The 18,796-nt window shown below is 43.7% G+C and overlaps 1 protein-coding gene across 2 annotated transcripts in view; it reads left to right on the top strand.

The window, feature by feature from the left end:
• The window catches only part of KMT2A (lysine methyltransferase 2A), a 1,541,152-nt gene that overhangs the window by 639,501 nt on the left and 882,855 nt on the right, over window positions 1–18,796 (top strand). For both annotated transcript variants that reach the window (XM_078682247.1, XM_078682245.1), the window contains exon 9: window positions 14,128–14,256. In XM_078682247.1, the coding sequence (XP_078538373.1) occupies window positions 14,128–14,256 (129 nt within the window). The remainder of the gene's footprint in view (window positions 1–14,127; window positions 14,257–18,796) is intronic.

The following is an 18,796-nucleotide window of genomic DNA, read 5'->3' as shown; positions in this document are numbered from 1 at the left end:
GGGAACTTCAACCACAAGTTCTTCAACCGTTCTTTCTGATGTGGGGACAACCTCAGATAGACCTTTTCGCCACCCACGAAAACGCCAAATGCCCAAGCTTCGCCGCCAGGTAGCCACACCCGCTGTCCAAAGGCAATGCGATATGGATGAACTAGTCCGGAAAATTTGCGTACGTTTTTCCACCTGTCCCACTGCTTCCATTAGTGGTGTGCAAACTTCAGCAACATTCCCTCACTCTCATTCTAGTTGCTCCGACTTGGGCCAGGCAACCATGGTACACCACACTGCTGCAACTTTCTGTGGTACCGCACCAAAAGCTAAACCTGTCTACACGCTTCCTAACCCAGAACCATGTAGAGATCAGACACCCAGATCCAGCTCAGCTCAACCTAGCGATCTGGCTCCTGAGGTCCTAGAGTTCGGTTATCTTAACCTTCCTCCTACTGTATGAACTGTATTCAAGAAGCTAGTCGTCCCACCACTAGGGCATGTTATTCAGCCATGTGGAAACGTTTTGTAATATACTGCCATAACAGCGAAATCAGTTCTCTAGATGTCTATTCAACACATCATAGGATATTTACTACACCTCCAAAGATGCAACTTAGCGTACACAGCTATTAGACTCCATCTTGCTGCCATTGCAGCATACCTACAAAATAGACGACATCTATCACTTTTTAGAGTACCTGCCATAAAAGCTTTTATGGAGGGCCTCAAAAGAATAATTCCTCCCAGAGCACCCTCTTCACCTGTGTGGAATTTAAACATTGTTCTCACACGGTTAATGGGACCTCCCTTTGAACCTTTACATAAATGTGAACTGCAATTCTTAACTTGGAAAGTTGCTTTCCTAGTAGCTATTACTTCTCTAAGAAGAGTTAGTGAGCTACAAGCATTGACCATTCAAGAACCTTTTATGCAAATGCATCATAATAAGGTTGTTCTCCGTACCAATCCTAAATTCCTTCCAAAAGTCCTCTCGCCCTTCCATCTCAATCAATCTGTAGAGCTGCCCGTATTCTTCTCGCAGCCACAGACAGTCGCAGAAAGAGCTCTTCATACCTTAGACGTCAAGAGCACTGCTTTACTACATTGAAAGAACGCAAGCCTTTCGTAAAACTAAACCACGTTTTGTGTCTTTCTCACCACCACACAAAGGCAACCCCATATCAAAATCTGGCATGGCTAGGTGGATTGTCAAATGTATACAGATTTGCTACCACAAAGATAAACGTACGTTATCTTTTCCTCCTAAAGCCCATTCTACTAGAAAGATAGGGGGTTCAATGGCATTTTTAGGGAACATTCCCTTAGATGACATCTGCAAAGCAGCTACATGATCTACACCACACACTTTCACAAAACACTATTGTGTAGATGTGCAAATTAAACAACAAGCTACTGTGGGCCAGGCTGTACTGAAAACAATGTTTCAAACTACTGGAACAGATACCGGTGGTCGCCGCTAACAATGGGTACTGCTATACAATCTATGCACAGTGTGTAATCTGCAGCTCATATGCCTCGAACGGAAAATGCTACTTACCATTATGCATCTGTTTTTGGCATGTAGACCTGAAGAGTTACATACGCCCACCCGCCTCCCCGGCTACCTTTATCTGTTCCAGTATTATCCTAATTAGATACAGCTTACATGAGCATCCTTGCTGTTTCTTACAAAACTCCATCATTTCCCTGCTGGCGAAAAACAATCTAAGGATGGAGCCGATGGCCATGCGCACTGTTGTCCAAGGGAGGGGTTACCTATCTTGTGACTTCCAAAGACTTTTCAGGACAAAAACAACTGCAGACATCCGGGCCCAACACTAGGTGGCGATCTATGCTCAGTGTGTAACTCTGCAGCTCTACATGCCAAGAACAGATGCATACTGTTAAGTAGCATTTTCCTTCCAACAGTAACCTCTGTTGCGCACTTGATGCCACTGCTCACTTCGTAAAAGCAATTATCCTGCTCCACTGCCACACATGATGTCGCGTGTCTGGGTTCAAACTGGATGTCCAATAACTCCTTAACATATCCTATTCCTTTTAGAGCTTATCTTTGGTCACCAAGTGGAAGAGATGTTGGATAAAATCAAGTAGAGGATTTAAAATTTCCGTGTGCGCCTTTTAGTCTCCACTCAAACGGGCATATTTCGTAGAAAGCAATCCAAGGGCTGGAGCAAATCCACACCCTTGGCCATGCTGAATCCTACTAGTGACCACCACAATCCTTTCATGAGTCCCAGGCGGCATAGGTTACTCACTTGGCAGTTACAGGTGGAACAATTAAAAGGGCGGGGATTGAAGCAGCTCCAGGAAAGAAGCCTCTGACCCTAGCATGGACTCGCTCATGCTACCACCCACCTCCCCACACTGGGAGAAAATCACCTCAGGTCAGTAGGTGCTAGCAGTAGTTTGACAGGATTACAGCTTAGAATTCCATACCACCCCTCCCAGCAGAACTCCATTCCAACACACCTCAGCCAAGACCACCTCACTGTCTTGCATAAGGAGGTCCAAGAGCTCCTCCAAAACGGAGCAATACAGAGCGGGCCCCACTGCAGTACGGTAAATGCCTTTCGTGCTGTACATTCTAATTTCAAAGGATTATGGCTCTCTGGCCATCTTACACCAGAGCCCACTGAATGGGTACATTGTGTCTGGGCACTTTCATGTGTCAACCTTGAGAACCGTTTTCCCTCTGCTCCATCAGGGAGACTTTGATGTTGTTAGACCTCAAGGATGCCTACTTTAACACCCCCTTCACTAAACCAGTCAATCGTTCCTTCAGTTGTGGGAAGTGGAAAACGCTATCAATTCACAGTGCTCCTTTCGCTGCCATCATGGCTCCAAAGATCTTAACCAATTGTCTGGCGTTCATGGCTGCTCATCTATGTAGATCGGGCATCCACTTCTTCCCATACTTGACGACTTCCTGGTCAACAGCAGAAGACTACAGTGTCTAGCACACACCCTGACAGCTCTAATCATGCTCCACAGCGTAAGATTCATGAAAAATGGAAACAAGTCCCACCTCCAAACCAACAGATGCAGCCCTTCTTGGGCTCACTATTAAACATTCTTACAAAAAAAGCATACTGCAAACAGAACAGGGTGATGGCATTCCAGCGGCTGCTTACTCTCTTTTCAGTCCTCTAATTCATACGCTAACTGCAAGAACTCTATTGAAATTCTTTGGTATAATGGTATTTTACATTGCAAGTGTGCCCCACACTGATTACACAAGTGCCCACTCGCAATCCCAAGCGAAGATCCAGTGTTGAAAATGGCAAGCACTTGGTGCTCTCTGCAGTGGTGGCACATCAGCAACCTATTTCTCTGCAGGACTTTATATGACCTTCTTCCATGGGTGACTGTTACTGCTGACACATCGCTCACTTGGTGGGACACACATTTAGGTGACCTGACTATGCAAGGTACCTGGACCCCTCATCAGCAGGGTTGGCGCATCAAATTCCTGGAGGTGATAGCCTTTTCTCTAGCACTTCAAACTTTCTGTAAGCTTATCCACTGCACGAGTGGAAGCTTCACTGGCAAGTTTTTCACAGGTATTTCTGTTGGTGGGGAACACCAGCCATGACCTCTGTGCCACGCTTTAAAACACAAAATGCCCAGTTTTTGCCTCCAGGTATACACCTCCACAAAGGGCAATGTACTGTGGATGAACTGGTCAGGTGTATTTACCTAAACCTTTTTCCCTCTCTCACTCACCCCATACACTGTGAGGAAAATTAGACAGTTGTCGGACCCTAATCCTAGTGCCCCAATAGACCCTAGTACTCAATGCTCCTGAAAAATGTCCATCAGACCTCACAAGAAGCTAAAGTCAGGCGGGCCGCGTCCAACACTGCAACAAGGTGAAATTAGGCACCCAAATCAGCTTAACCTATCAATCTGAGGTGTACCAAGTTTGACTACCTAAACCTCCCTCATCGTATTGCATGAGGCACATAGGCTCACTTCTCATGCATGCTATGCAACCCAGTAGAAGAGCTGTGTGCACTATTGCATCTCCAAACAACACCCCTCCCCCCTCTTTAATGGGTTAAAAATATCATCAGTTATGTCTTAGCGCTTCAAAAGGTAGGTCTTAAATATACCTCTGTGCTTTTCCACTTAGCCTCTGTAGCCACACTCATCCTTCTTCAAGATTCTGGTGAACAAGTCGTTTATAGAGGATTAAAAAGGGTGATACCCACAAGAACATCTCCAACTCAGTATGTCAACTTAACTTGTTTGTCATCAAGGCTGATGGCACTGCCTTTTGAACCCCTCTAGTTTTGAAAGTTACTTTGTTTTCCTGAAGGTGGACTTTGTCATAGCTATAACTTTGCTCATGGCTCATCAGCGAGTAATAAGCACTCGCCATTCATTTACCATTCATTTAGGTAGCCAAGGACATGGTACTACTTGCAACCAGTCTCGAATTTTCACCCAAGATAGTCTCACCTTTTCACATCAACCAAACTATTGAGCTGTACGCATTCTTTCCCCAACCTGATTCCTTAGTGGAAAGAGTGATACACACCTTCGGTGTCAATCAGCCACTCTTTTCTTACATTGACGGAAGGAAGTCCTTTTGAAAGACTGCTCATCTCTTTGTACCCCTTTCAAAACCTCATTAAAGTTGCCCTGTTTCCTAAGCAGGCATTGCAAGGTGGAATGTTAATTGCATCCAAACTTGCTATGCAAAAGTTAAACTGCATCTCAGGGCACACTTCACATGCACTAAGGAAGCTAGTTAACGTACCATTAGCAGACAGCTGCGAGGCAGCTATCTTGGCGACACGCACACCTTTACAAAGCATTACTTAGATGTCTTGATCTATTTGCCACCATTGATCCCTCAGTGTCCTTATGTTTGCGTGTTTGAGTTCCCAAGTCCGTTTTCCCTTGAAGATGCTTCTACCTCTCCTACCCAGAGTTCTGAAGATCAGGACCTACCAGGCCCAAATCGTCCTAGTGGCTCTGATTTGGCCCAAGAGAGTATGGTATTTAGAGATTATGTCCATAAACCTCTGTATTGCAATCAGACTGTCTTTTTGAGAGGATCTTCTGTCTCAGCAGAGGAGCAGGGTCCTTCACCCAAGCCTGTACAACTTACATCTCTATGCTCTTATTATGACCGGTGACAGTTCACTAACTTTGACCTTCCTCCTGAAGTTATAAATATCATTCTGGCAGCCAGGTGGTCATCCCCCAAAACCATCTATGCTGGATGCTAACAAGTTTGTTGTATGGAGTTCTTCTAGACATATCCAGCCCCTGCAAGCCCAATTATCTAACATCCTTCTTTCATCCCTTTCATTAGCCCAGCAAGGCCTTGCTGTGGCCACATTGAAGGGTTGTCAGCTTTATCTACTTTTTAATGGTTACCCTATCCACCATCTCTGTTTAAATCACCTGTTGTGACTGACACACATTTCTGCTGAAACCTTTTGTGATGCCCCAATTGGACTGGAGTTGTGTTCTCACATGTGTGCACTCCATTTGAGCTAGTGCATAGTACTTTGTGAGCTCAAAGAACACTGTCCAGCAACTGTACACCACCTTCTTTCTGGATAAGCTTATGGACTAATGAGGCACTCCTCCAGAAAGTTATAACACCATTTCAGATTGGGTAGTTATCACTCTGGTGGTGTTCTTTGTCCCTCCTCATCCATCCAAGGAGGAAGAAAGACTCCCATCACTTACCACCAAAAAGAGCTCGAAGCTTTTATATTGTTCGCACCGCTGGACATCGGGTACACGATCAGCTCTTTGTTGGGTTTTCCAGGACATAGAAGAATAGAGCATTGCAGAAAGGAATAGTCTCCTAAAAGAGTGTCCTTTGTATAAAAATGTTCAATTCATTGTCCAAGAAATAGCCTCTGGAAGGCCTGCAGGCTTGTTCCACCAGAGACAAGGCTGTCTGTCACTACTGCACTGGTGGGTGGAGTGCCAGTCTTGGACATCTACCGGGCTACTACATTGGCATCAGCCCAACCGTTCATTAATCGCAAAATGCTTGAATGTTCATGTCTGGGCGTAGGGGCATTTTGCCTTTTCAGTTCTGCAGGATTTTTTGTCTGAGCCTTTCCACAGACACAGCAACTGGGGAGGTGCTGCTTGGATATCTATTGCCGAGGTGAGGAATCCGCAGCTCGAAGTACGCTTCAGAAGAACAGGTTACTTACGTTCATTAACACTCTTTCTGGTGGGCACTCTAACTGCAATTTCCTCGCCTTGTCCGTATCCTCAGCGGTTTGTGATTTGTCCTGATCTTGGCTATTGTTCCACATGAAAATATTTTAATACCCATCAATAGGTGAGTTCCTCCTCAATTACAGAATGTGATTCTTCTGCTCCCTTGAACATCTGCATCACAAATGCCATTACCTTGTGCTTTCCATCTTTAGGCTGTGCTAGGAATGCTCACAATTCATAGGCACCTGCCTCTGAAACTGCACTAGATTTCTCTCAGGTCACAAAGTCTGAGAAAAATAGCTTGGGCAGTCCATCTTTTCATATTCTTAAGCTCCTCCTCGCGTTTTTATGACCAACTAAACTTGGCGTTATTTTACCTGTCCTACTAGGTAAGTGCAGTACAACAAATGTGGCATAGTGTTCTGCCATTCCAAAAAGAGTACAACCATCTTTCTTTTGGTACTTGAAGTTTGTTTGAGAGCTTTCATCAGCATTTGTATTCATCTATTAAGGTGCATGGAGAATCGGAGTGTAGCCACATCTTGATATCTCTCCCTCCCACAACCACCTTACAAATTGTTGGTACATAGAATATTTACATGGCGTTCTATGCTTTCCCTTTGGTAACTGTTCTCTTCAAAAGAACATCTACCATAACATTTACTTTGGCTCTGTAATTATCCTTGAAATTCCACACAATTCTATCATATTCATCATTGCACACTCCTTCTAAACTCAGATCTTTCTTATCTCTAACTGGAATAGTTAACTGTTTAAAAACGTCCATTCCTTCTACTCTCACAATGTGCCTTAATGATTCCAACTTCATTCTGCAGACACACCGATCCTCTAGTAACCTCTAAGTTAGTTTTAAAATCTGCTCATAAGTCCTTCAAACATATGCTTAGTTCTCCTGGGGGACTGGGTAAAAGAGAAAAGATATTACTAATTCCATTATAAGGTATGCAATCACTATAAGGCTTTCTTCCAGTATATTTACCTGTTCAACCAAATTAGTGTAGGTTTAAATAATCTAAAACGATAAAAGTGGACACCTTTGTCTGAAGGATCCAAGTAATGATAGTATGGTAAAAGCCCTCAGAGTGCTGTTTATTTCTGCCCGCTAATAGTTTGCATAGGTGGCTGCTTATATCTCTAGAATATCTGTAGACATGTCAAGTTTTGTGCGCTATTCTGAAGTGTGGCTACCTTCTGTCTCCAAATTCAGTGCTGTATCTGATTATGTAGTTCCCGGGAACCATTACATTTTTGCTTTGTTTACTTTGATCAGTGCATTAGAATAGAATGTATAATCTCATAACAACCTGCCTCTCCCAAGTTGTTGCATTCCTTGTTCTAGCCATTGCAACTCTGAAAGAAACAAGGACATTTGATTAACCAGTAAATCAAGTGACACATACACTCTTCTCGCATCACTCCAGTGTCTGGGTGCGTCCTCATTCTCTGCTAGTGCGACGCAGCCGTGAGGAATGCAGTGCGGATATGTACATCTCCACAATGCTGTCCTCACATACTGGTGCATTTATCTCGTGCCCATAGTACTTTTCATCTGGTAGCTGCCTACCGTGTCCTTAAAGGGTGTTTAACACAGTATGTCCCTCTGAAGCAGTTTCTTTCAGTTTGCAGCTCTTGCTGTCACATGATTTTTACACTAGTTCAGAGGGAACCTAGTACTCAGGTGTTACTGGCACTTGTCGCCTCTAAAATATCTTGCATATATAAATGAAACAAGCATTTGCAATGCAATAGGTTTCGCATTAGGAAAGTTTGAGCTATTGGTATTGTAAATGACAATTTTTTTATTTATGTTTTGTTTTTGAAAATAGCGAAATTAATAGCTTTGTCATTTACAATGCCAATAGTTATAACTTTCGCAAATGTGACACTTATAGCATTTGTAATGCAATGTGTTGTATTTAAGTGACTTACATGTATTAATATTACAAATAATGGCTTTTAATTTTTTTAAATAATTAATACTTAAATAAAAGTTATTGCAATCTATAATGGCAATAGCTTAAACTTTTGTAAATAACTTTTGTGAAGATTATGTTCAGTGTATTTTAATGTGATGAAAATCCAAGAACAGAGGTGAAATATTAACATCTTTTTGTTACATTTGCAATAAAGCTTGAAACATTGAGAGAACATATTTGAACCAGTTGTTGTTGAATGGTTGCACAGGTTGATGCTGTGGTGGCGCTGAGTGATGTTGTGATGGCGAACGAGTGATGCTGTTGCATTCAGTGATGCTGTGGTAGCGCATAGTGATGTTGTGGTGCCCCTGAGTGATGCTGTGGTGGTGGTGAGTGATGCTGTATGCTATGCTATGCTATGCTTTGATATGCTATCCTATGTTTTGTTATGTTATCGTGTGTTTTGTTGTGTTTTATTATGCTATGCTTTGTTTTGTTATGCTAATATTTTATGCTATGTTTTGTTATGCTATGTTTTGTTATGCTATGCTTTGTTATGCTATGCTTTGTTATGCTATGCTTTGTTATGCTATGCTTTGTTATGCTATGCTATGCTTTGTTATGATATGCTATGTTGTTTTGTTATGATATGCTATTTTTTTTTGCTATGTTTTGTTATGCTATGCTTTGTTTTGTTATGCTATGCTTTGTTTTATGTTATGCTATGTTTTGTTATCTTATGCTATGTTTTGTTCCTCTATGTTTTGTTGTGTTTTGTTATGCTATGTTTTGTAATACTATGCTGTGTTTTGTTTTGCTTTATGCTATGCTTTTTTGTTATGCTATGTTTTGTTGTTATGCTATGCTTTGTTGTGTTTTGCTATGCTATGTTTTGTTTTGTTATGCTATGTTTTGTTTTGCTATCCTATGGTTTTTGTTATGCTATGCTATCCTATGCTTTGTTTTGTTATGCTATGCTGTGTTTTGTTATGCTATGTTTTGTTATGCTATGCTGGTGAGCGTGAGTGAGGGTGAGTGAGGGTGGGTGAGGGTGAGGGTGAGGGTGTGTGAGGATGAGGGGGATGAGGGTGAGGGAGATGAGGGTGAGGGGGATGAGGGTGAGGGAGATGAGGGTGAGGGGGATGAGGGTGAGGGGGATGAGGGTGAGGGGGATGAGGGTGGGTGAGGGTGAGGGGGTGTGAGGGTGAGGGTGGGTGTGAGTGAGGGTGAGTGGGTGTGAGGGTGAGGGGGGTGAGGGTGTATGAGGGTGAGGGGTTGTGAGGGTGAGGGTGAGGGGTGTGTGAGGGTGTGTGAGGGTGAGGAGTGTAAAGAGACGTGGAGAGGTGGTGGTGGGAAGCATGAGAACAGTGACGTGTATCATATTAGTACATATTTGATCAGGTCAATTTAGATAGAAAACGGAAGGTACAGGAGAGTGCAAACGTTATCGGATGGAATATTGGGTGTGAATATATAGTGACATAGGCATTCAACCATGTAGAAGTTATATAGACAACATCAGAAGGAGGTATATGGACAGCAACAAAGTACATAACGGAAAAACCATATTGACATGACATTAAGGTTATACATTCATAGGTTGCATTTTGATAATATATGTCCCCGACATTTGAGCTGCGAGCGGTCGCAAAGAAATTATTTAGGAGTGCGGCAGATTTCATATAAGGTTCAAGAGGTTTTCCAAGCGTATGGGGTGGAAGGGGCGCAATAAAACATTTGTGCCCGAGCATGAGGAAAAAAGAAAGGGAAGCAATATGCGGCAGTAATCACATTCAACAGTTGGTTACAATGAATCAATAAACACGTTGGTGACAAGAGATAGAAGTGTTGCAGAGAAAGAGCATGTCAGAAAAGATGCCGCATGTGGCATACCAAGCAGAGATGTAAACGGACGTAGCCATATATTTACAGTTTGTTGTTTTCCTGATGTAGGATCCAAAGGTGGGTGGGGTGGGCATCGAGATGGGAGAAGGGGAAGAAGAGCGAGACTGATTTAGACGGTGATACATGAACACTATGCCATATACAAAGGAGGAAAGTGAGCACTAATCAAGCGTCCACGGTGCACTTGCTGGCAGAGAGATAGTGTCAATAAACTATCACAAAGGTTTATAACAACACAGAAGTGCAGGAGTCATGCACGAGCAGGGATACGTAAACAATATGCAGTTTACGAAGAAGGAAAGGGAGCACTACTCCAGCATCCACGGTGCACTTGTGGGCAGAGAGATAGTGTAATAAAACTATCACAAACGTTTAAAACACATAAGTGGAGGAGTCATGCACGAGCCGTCGTTAAATTTTCAATGCCGAGTGGTAGATTGTTCGGGTAAGTGTTATGGGTGCATTTTTGTGAGCGACGGTTGTTATGCGTTATCTTAACGAGGAATTTCAAAAGGGTGCTGCTTTAATAGGGTCGTGAGAGGGCAAGTCAAATATTGGGCTGGTAGGATTTTGTGCCGTGATGGTAGGCGCATTTGTGCAAGAATAACGGCTAGGTATGGGCATTGTATAATCTAAACTTACTAAAAGGGATCGTGTGGAAGGTGAGTTTTTCTAAGAGGGAGTAATAGTTTAGTGCGGGCAGGGAGGGTGTTGCGGCTAGGTGCGGGCAGTAATCGAGCAAACGGTGAGTTTGGTAATGTGAGCAATATCAAACAAGCTCTCGGCATTGCTATGGGGGGCGGGGGAGCGGGAGCGCATTCCTTTCAAGTCTGATGCGGGGGAGCGGCAGCCTTTGAAGTCTGATTGGGGGGAGGAGCGGCAGCGTTTGAAGTCTGATGCCGAGGCACAGACAAATGGTGGTGTGTGACGTGGCTGGCCTCATGCACGTGCCTGTCTCACATGAACTGTGGCTAATCCGCAGTTTTCGCAGACTTTTCGGACCGCTTACTAGAATCTCGCAAGCAACGCGCAAGCGCATTGGCTCGGCGAGACCTAAAATTTTTTTTATTCTTCAACAAAATGATTACAGCACACACCTGCTCCTATCTTAAACAGCAACTGCAACACAAAATCACCCATAGTCCAAATCCCTCTTGCATTATACCTCCCTCCTTATAAGCTTCTCATTCTATGTTGTAGTCACAATGTAAAGGTATGTAACCTGTTACTCCAGTTCTCCAGGGTTGGTTTCTTCCATAAATTCGAGCAGCCCACCCTTCTAACCATACCCTGTAAACATACTCTCTTCTAACAGTGAAAATACTCAAACATCTGCTAAGAAATCAGCATGGCGGTCTCTAGGAAAAGTTGTAATCGCTATGCTCTGACCTAATTTGTTGAAGTTAGTCTTTTATTGAAGTGATTGTGCTACTAAAGTGACAGATTTAAGACCTTTCAGACTTTATTTAGCACTATTTTGCTAACTAAAAAGTAATGTAGGAGTTCCAACTCAACGATTAGGAATGATAAAAGCATGTGAATTAGCACAGGTGATTTGTTAAGTAATGTAATGTAATGTATGTATACTTGTAAAGCGCACTGTTACCTCGTTACGTGGTGTCCTGGCGCTGTATACCGCTGGGGAACCCGTCCTGGCTTTCCCTGTGAGAGGGCACCCCAAGGTGAAGCCAGGCATCCCCGGCGTTGCTGGGGCCGTTGTGGAGATTAAGCAAGCTATTGCCCAGAGTTGCAGAGTGGGACCCATGATTAGCATAGGCACCTAAGCGAGAATTATCGAGTCCGCGGACATTGACCCAAGACCCTGCCGCGTCGGGAATTGAACCCTGGTCCCGGGCCGACCTCTGCTTCAGGGTCTGCCGCTTCTAACCAGTGAGCCACACTTCTCATTTATTTCTTCTTCAGTCACATTCTTCCTTGGAGGGATCAAGTAGAGTTGCAGTCTCTGTTGCCTGGCATTGATAGTGCTTTTTCTAGCTTAACATTGCTGTCATCCAAGGCGCAACTCTCACCAGTATGTACCTTGCCAATTAGTAAGCTAAGTAGTCTGCTTTTACACAGTTCTTAAAAAACAATCTTGAGGGTGAGTACCTTATTGCCTTGGTTTCATTAGCATATATGACTTTGTCTGCATTCTCCTCAACATCAAATGGGAATGCTCTGATGAATGGTCTCTTATCATATTTGAAGCTTTCCTGCAAGGTTAGAAAATGGTCTTTAGAAAGCATTGAGATGGATGCACCATATGTTTCCGTAGAATAAAAACCAACAGCTGAAGCCTGGGATGGAACTCTGAATTGTTCTTCACCTCAGAGGTACCAATCCGCTGTTGTCCATAAAGGTATTTTTCACATTTAGAATCATATTTATTTCCCGGCATAACCTCACTCCTTTAAATTGTAATCCTGCAAATAAGTTTTTCCATCTCCTTGTAAAAACAGTTATTGTCATCACAAAATCAACCACTTTCATGCTCCTGCCTTTAAGAGAGATTCAGTAAGGCGAGTATGAATACTCCCAAATCACTGGTGATCTGGCAAAGTGGGAGTTATTAAATTGGCACTTACTTGGCTCTCTTCTACTTAATGTGCGTTCCTGTACTTTTGCATCCACGGCATGTGATGCAGTCAGAGATTTTTCCTGTTCTTCTGTGATACCAAATATGTCAGTACACACAATTACAATTTCAGTTTTGGGAGAGGTTTCTCTTGTGCTGCTTTCTAAGATGCTGGGAATGGGCACAGGACTGAGCAGTTAACCAGCATAAAATCTTATGCTGAGTAACTAGAAATGCAAGTAGATAACATTTCCATATTGTGCATGTGTGTGTATATTTCTCACATTATGGTGCTGAGAGCAGCACAAAACCCCATCATTCTTATGTTTTATTGGTTTGTGTGTAGTGCTGAAACCTGGGCAAGTATCATTACTCTTTATAAGTTCGATCAACAGATTGTTGTTTCCTAGGTAAAAAGAAGTTCTGGGCAGAAAAAGGTCCCAAAAATAATATACCGGTGGGTCGGGGGGTGGGGTGGGGTGCGGGGTGCGGGGTTTACAAGGTAGTGTAAACAAATGACGATCTATACATAATTTGTTTACCATGATTATTGTAGAAAAATATCACCAGTACACAAATTATGATCACCTTAAAAATGTATGTATTTACTTTTATTACATGTTACGTAAACAATCTCTTGCATTTCCATGACTTTGCAACAAAAGAACTTGTGTTCCTAATCTGTTGAAATTAATTCAATCCCACCTACCCATCTTTCACTGTTTTCCTAAAAATATATCTATTTCTTGCCTCACACTTTTTATACAGCCAATCACCTGCATACTTACATTCTTATTTGTGTCTCATTTACTTAATTTCTTTTACACATAGAAGGATCCCTCCAGTACCGGCTCTTCCTCCCCAAAAACTTAGCACAGACTATTTTTGCACTTTGCCCTAGTGTCTCTGCACCAAATCATGTTATCCTTGGTTTTAGAAGCTTGTCACGTGATTACAACATTAACTACTAGACTGCCTCGTCAGTAATATGTGTATGAATTGAAATTTGATGGTTTTCCTCACTTCGCTTTTAATGTGGTAACAGTGCTACAATGACATTTTGTTGCAATAGTTTTACTTAACTGTTCCAATTTAATAAACTGAATTATATATACAGGTACAGTCTCTTAATTTATTCAATGCTGTATTAAGGCATATAACAAGTTCATAACATTTTCCACTTCTTTGAGATGGCATTCCTAAAAAGTATAAACCTATTTACATTTTTAATCATTAATACATTATACAAACGTATGACATTAATGTTTCTTCTTACATTACAAGCTCCTATTTATAGTCTGGTGGGCAAATTATATAATTTACAAAGCGTGGTCTGCACATTGCACACAAGCAGAGCAGGTGATAGGATTTGATGTATTAAAATAGATCTAGTCATATTTGTATGTACATTTATACCTCTTTGATCCTTTAGTTAGCCCTAGAGGTATGCATCAGGTTAATGCTGTACACTAAAAAGTTTTTGTTTTAATTCTTCAGGAAAAAACACTTCCAGCTAACAAGCCAGAAAACAGTATGCTCGGCCTATTCAACACTCTTTCCAACGGAAATAGCTCCAAACAGAAGCCGCTGACAGATGGGGTCCACAGAATCAGAGTGGACTTCAAGGTACCTTAAGATTGACTTCACTCTGATCTTTTTGAATCTTGAAGCACTTTTTTCAATGGATTATTGCACATTTTGTATTTCTTGGAATCAGATGGGGCCTTATGGTACGATACACCTAACAGAAAAGCTACTTACTTGTAACACAGGTAACTTCGTGGCTCTCTCCAATTCTCAAGCTCCATATACCAGTGCCACCTATAAATGGGACAAAAAACTACTTCTGTTGCATTGCATGCCTGGTGTCAGACAGACAAAGTGGGATTGGAATGAGCCAGGACACAGGTATACAATATTAGTATATTAATGGTTGCTCTTTTTGCTTCTAATTGATAAGCTTGCTCCCTTTGACCACCCTGCTACTCCATTGCTATCCCAGCAGCAATCAGGTAAAAACAAAACAATTAATATTAAAATGGCATCTGCAGAAGGTGCTCATGGGCATTGGGTACAGGGACCATATCTGATCACAGTAGACCGCTCTTTGTGTTGTGATTGATAAGCAAACCTCTCCTAAACAGCTGTAGAAAAAAATGTTCTCCAGCTTTGGATCTTTCATAAAGTCATTAGCTTAAATTAGTCCCATTTTCTGCGAACCCTCAAACACTGTTGTCATAGCAGCGTAAAATACACTCAAATAACATTTAAACACATGTAGACAATCTGTAGTTACCCTCTGTAGGAAGGTAGATCCCTGACTATGGTTGCCCCCAACTTTTTGCCTGGTGTTTTGCTGGTTTTCTGACTTAGTTGACCTGGGGCCCTGCTATTCAGGACCCCAGGCCTACTGCTCTCTCTGTAAAATAGATTCCATGTACCTTAGGTACATATCTAATTGGATACTGAGTCACCTTATCAGTCCCTGTACAGTGTGCCTTAGGTACCCAGGGCATAGGTGTACCCAGGGCCTACCAGGGGCTGCAGCATGTATTATGCCACCCCTGGCTGGCCATCCAAATCTGACACAACTGGCTGCTTGACAGCTGGGGCAAGGTGGTGTAATCACCCTTTGCTTTAGATATAGTATACCTATATCTAACCCTAAAAATGGACACACAGATCTCCTATCAGTCACTCCTATGGCAGGCCTTGACAATCCTGAAGGCAGAGTGCTTGGAATCGTGTGAGATAGTGCTCTGGCATGAGCTGAGCCTGTCTGCGGCTTTCGGGATCCATCCCTTAGCCGTTTCCATGATATCGCATACCATATACTCTTAAGTGCATTATAATCCTCGCGGTTATATGCCAACTCTGGTATCGCTTTATCAAAACATGTCGAGTAAGGTGTCATACGAATTGGAATACTAACCCCTCGCCAATTCTGGCGACGGGGTTAGCATTCCACCCTTCTAGAGGGACACGACATGTATGTAACCTGTAACCCCGGTTAAAGTCAGACATAGCCTCAGCTCCACAAGATGGATGCTGCCACCGAGACACAAGTCTGCCCTCCTGCTGCTGGGAGTCCTCCCAGAGCAGGAGGCAAGGACAAAGGGTTTCCTGTCAGGGGCGGTGCCAGCACCGTCCCAGACAGGATTTTGTGTATCCTAGGTAGGCAGGGCTTTAGAGGAAGGTGACTGCAAGTGGCACCCCGGTGCTCACTGTGCATAGGCCGGCTGAAACCAGTTCCAGGGGCACTCCAGCCCCTGGCCTGGGGAAAGCCCGCCAAAGGAGAGGGGTGTAACCACTCCCCTCCTAGTCCCACCCATAGGGCAGGACTTAGTCGCGTGCCAGCCCCTTTTTGCAGGATAAAGGTAGGAACTGGCCCCCTTCCAAATCAGATCATCTTTGAATCCTGAACCGACTTTCCACGAAAGGAACTCAAGACTCTTCCTAAGATTTCTCCCTTGTGACTAAGGAGTAGTCACCCTGCAGCAGCAGGCACCAACCAAGCTTCGCGGTTTGTTGCCAGTCTCTCCTTCGGATCAAGACTGCTCCAGCACGACGAGAACCGGCTTCCCTGGCACCTCTGACCTCAACCTGCATCATCAGCCCAGCTGTGATCCGTGGGTGTGACGAGACCTCGAGGGACCGGCCATCTTCAGAACTGCACGACGCTTGTCCAGCACGACTCCCGAGTGACCCTCGACTGAGTGCTTTGGGGTAAGAGAAGCCCCGACCCTGAGCAGCTCCAGCACCGAAGTTCAGCCCCCCTGCATCCACGAGATCTGCGTGGGGCCCTTCTGCTTTTTGCTGCTCACCGCGTTGTCCAGGTCGCTTGCCCGTTGGCTAGTGGCCCCTTCACGACGCTCCACGACGACAAACACTGCTGGTCTGGTTGCTCCAGACTGGCCCTTGCTTCCCTCCATCAGAGAAGCACCCTGGACCCTCCTGGTCCACTCAAGACGCCATTTTAGGTCCACCGCGTGGGCCTTGCATTTGCCAAGACTTGTTGCCCAATCCTGGGTCCAGCGACGTCGACAGCAAGAACCTTCGTGGGACAGCTCGCACCTCCATCCTGGTCGCCGACAACGCCTCCTGGTCCGAGAGACTGCAGAGCCCAGCAGCGCCCACTCACCTGACTGCGGTGACTTCGCCCGGTGCCATCCTGGTGCCCACTTAATCACTGGCTAGTGATTCAGAACTTGGTCCCCTCTGCTTTCAGGTCCTCTTCTTCCCTGATCCAGGCTTGGATCACTCCGAACTTTCTTCACTGGCCGCCTGCCAGCAACTCTTTCTTCAGGCTCCTGGTTCATCAACGAAGAAACCCGACGACACTTGAACCCTATGCAGCCGCAGCCCCTGGGCTAGGTAAACCGAGTACTCCGGTGCTCCAGCGTAGGCCCCCTCTCTGTGTCTAGATCCACTTTCGTTTTTGACCTACCTAGTCGGGTTCGCCCGAAAACTCTAACTTTGCATATACTAGGATCCATAGACTTTGTTCCGCATTACGCGTGAGAGTTCCCACTCTGCACACGACGTCCCTAGGTCTCCTGCTAGCAATCTAAAGGTTCAGTAGTCCAGTCCTAGCGATCCCAAAGCCTATGAGAGTAGTACTTACCTGCTAGTAATTTCGCATTCCACTTTTGTAGTATATGGTTTTTCGTGCCCCTAGGGCATTTGTGTGAATTGTGCGACTTAAAGTATTTTTGTAAGAGTTTTGTTGTGTGCTTAGCTCCCTGACTCATAAAGAGTTCAGGGTAGACTTGTTATAAATAAATATCTGTTTATTTTCATAACAACTTGTGTGGTGTCCTTTCACTTGGTGTTCAAGGGGTAATGTGATGGTAAAACAGCTGGCTTAACACGCCCTCTAGAGTCTTAGCCTTAGACTGCTCGTATCCATGCTACTAGGATAGCTGGTCTATAAGGTTGACTTACAACCAATCATCAATAAGGGTTGTTTGGACTGATACATAGTGATCACTAGAATAGTGAGCACTGCATATCAGGCCAACTTCTCACACCCTCCTTATTCCTTTACCTGATGTAGGAACATGGCTCTGTATATGGTATAACACTATGTGGTTATATCTTGCACAGAGATCAGAGATTCCCCCAGAAGTGTACAGGGCTCAGTGTAAACCCAAAGTGCTCTATTTGTGGTAGTGTGTGCGAGCAGCCTTAGGCCTAACACAGAGGAGTGTAAGCATACGTTATGCCCACAGTGACTAATAAATGTCTGACTCAAAAAGGAGATCCACACCAATTAAAAAAAAACACGCTTCTTTCAAGATCTATTTTAAGACCAAGATGTTTGCAAAAAGGTAAGTACGTTTTTCAGGAAAAATTGGACACTGCATTTTTTAAGCTTTGTTATGTTAACCTCTGGGGAAAAACAAGAATGCAGTTTTTAGATCTCGCCAGAGCAGTGCATGCGCTGTTCTGGCGAGACATTTAGTAAGCCACTTTTGGAAATGCTTCCAAAAGCGGCCAAGCGGCCACCAGCTAGCGCTCATGCGCACAAGCACGCGCGCCATGTTTTCTTTCACTTTCTCGCCGTAAAGGCGTGTGCCGCGATTATAGCAAAAGAAAATTAATAGATTTTTTTTTCTATTTCTTTACTTTTGCTATAATCTCGGCAATGGCGCTTTACTTGTAACATTAAAAGTAAAGCGCGGGTGCCGTCGATTATAGCAAAAGTAAAGAAATCGAAAAAACCTTCTATTTCTTTACTTTTGCTATAATCGTGGCACCTGCGCTTTACTTTTAACATTAAAAGTGGAGAAATAAGACCTCCAAATCCCAAAGAACTAAACCTAGCGATTTGGCTCCTGAAGTCAGAGTTTGGTTATTGAAATCTACCACCAGATTGTATGAATATTCTGAAAGAAGCAAGAAAGCCTACTACCAGAGCATGTAATGCAGCAAAGTGGAAACGTTTTGGTTTCTATTGTAATAATAAAATCAATCCTATAGATACTTCTGTACAAAACATATGTTACCTGTTGCAGTTACAGCAAACTGGACTAGCTTATATATCTATTTGTTTGCTGTGAGAAAGTGCCCTCTTTCTGCTCGGTTGTCCCCACGTTTTGCTGAACTGCTGGTGTACTTTGACTGAGGGCGCCCTGGGCTCCTGCCAGTCAGGTACCCAGGACCT

The sequence above is a fragment of the Lissotriton helveticus genome, chromosome 3_1 (assembly GCF_964261635.1).
Source record: "Lissotriton helveticus chromosome 3_1, aLisHel1.1, whole genome shotgun sequence".
NCBI lineage: Eukaryota > Metazoa > Chordata > Amphibia > Caudata > Salamandridae > Lissotriton > Lissotriton helveticus.
This window is presented reverse-complemented; position numbering and strand designations above follow the sequence as displayed.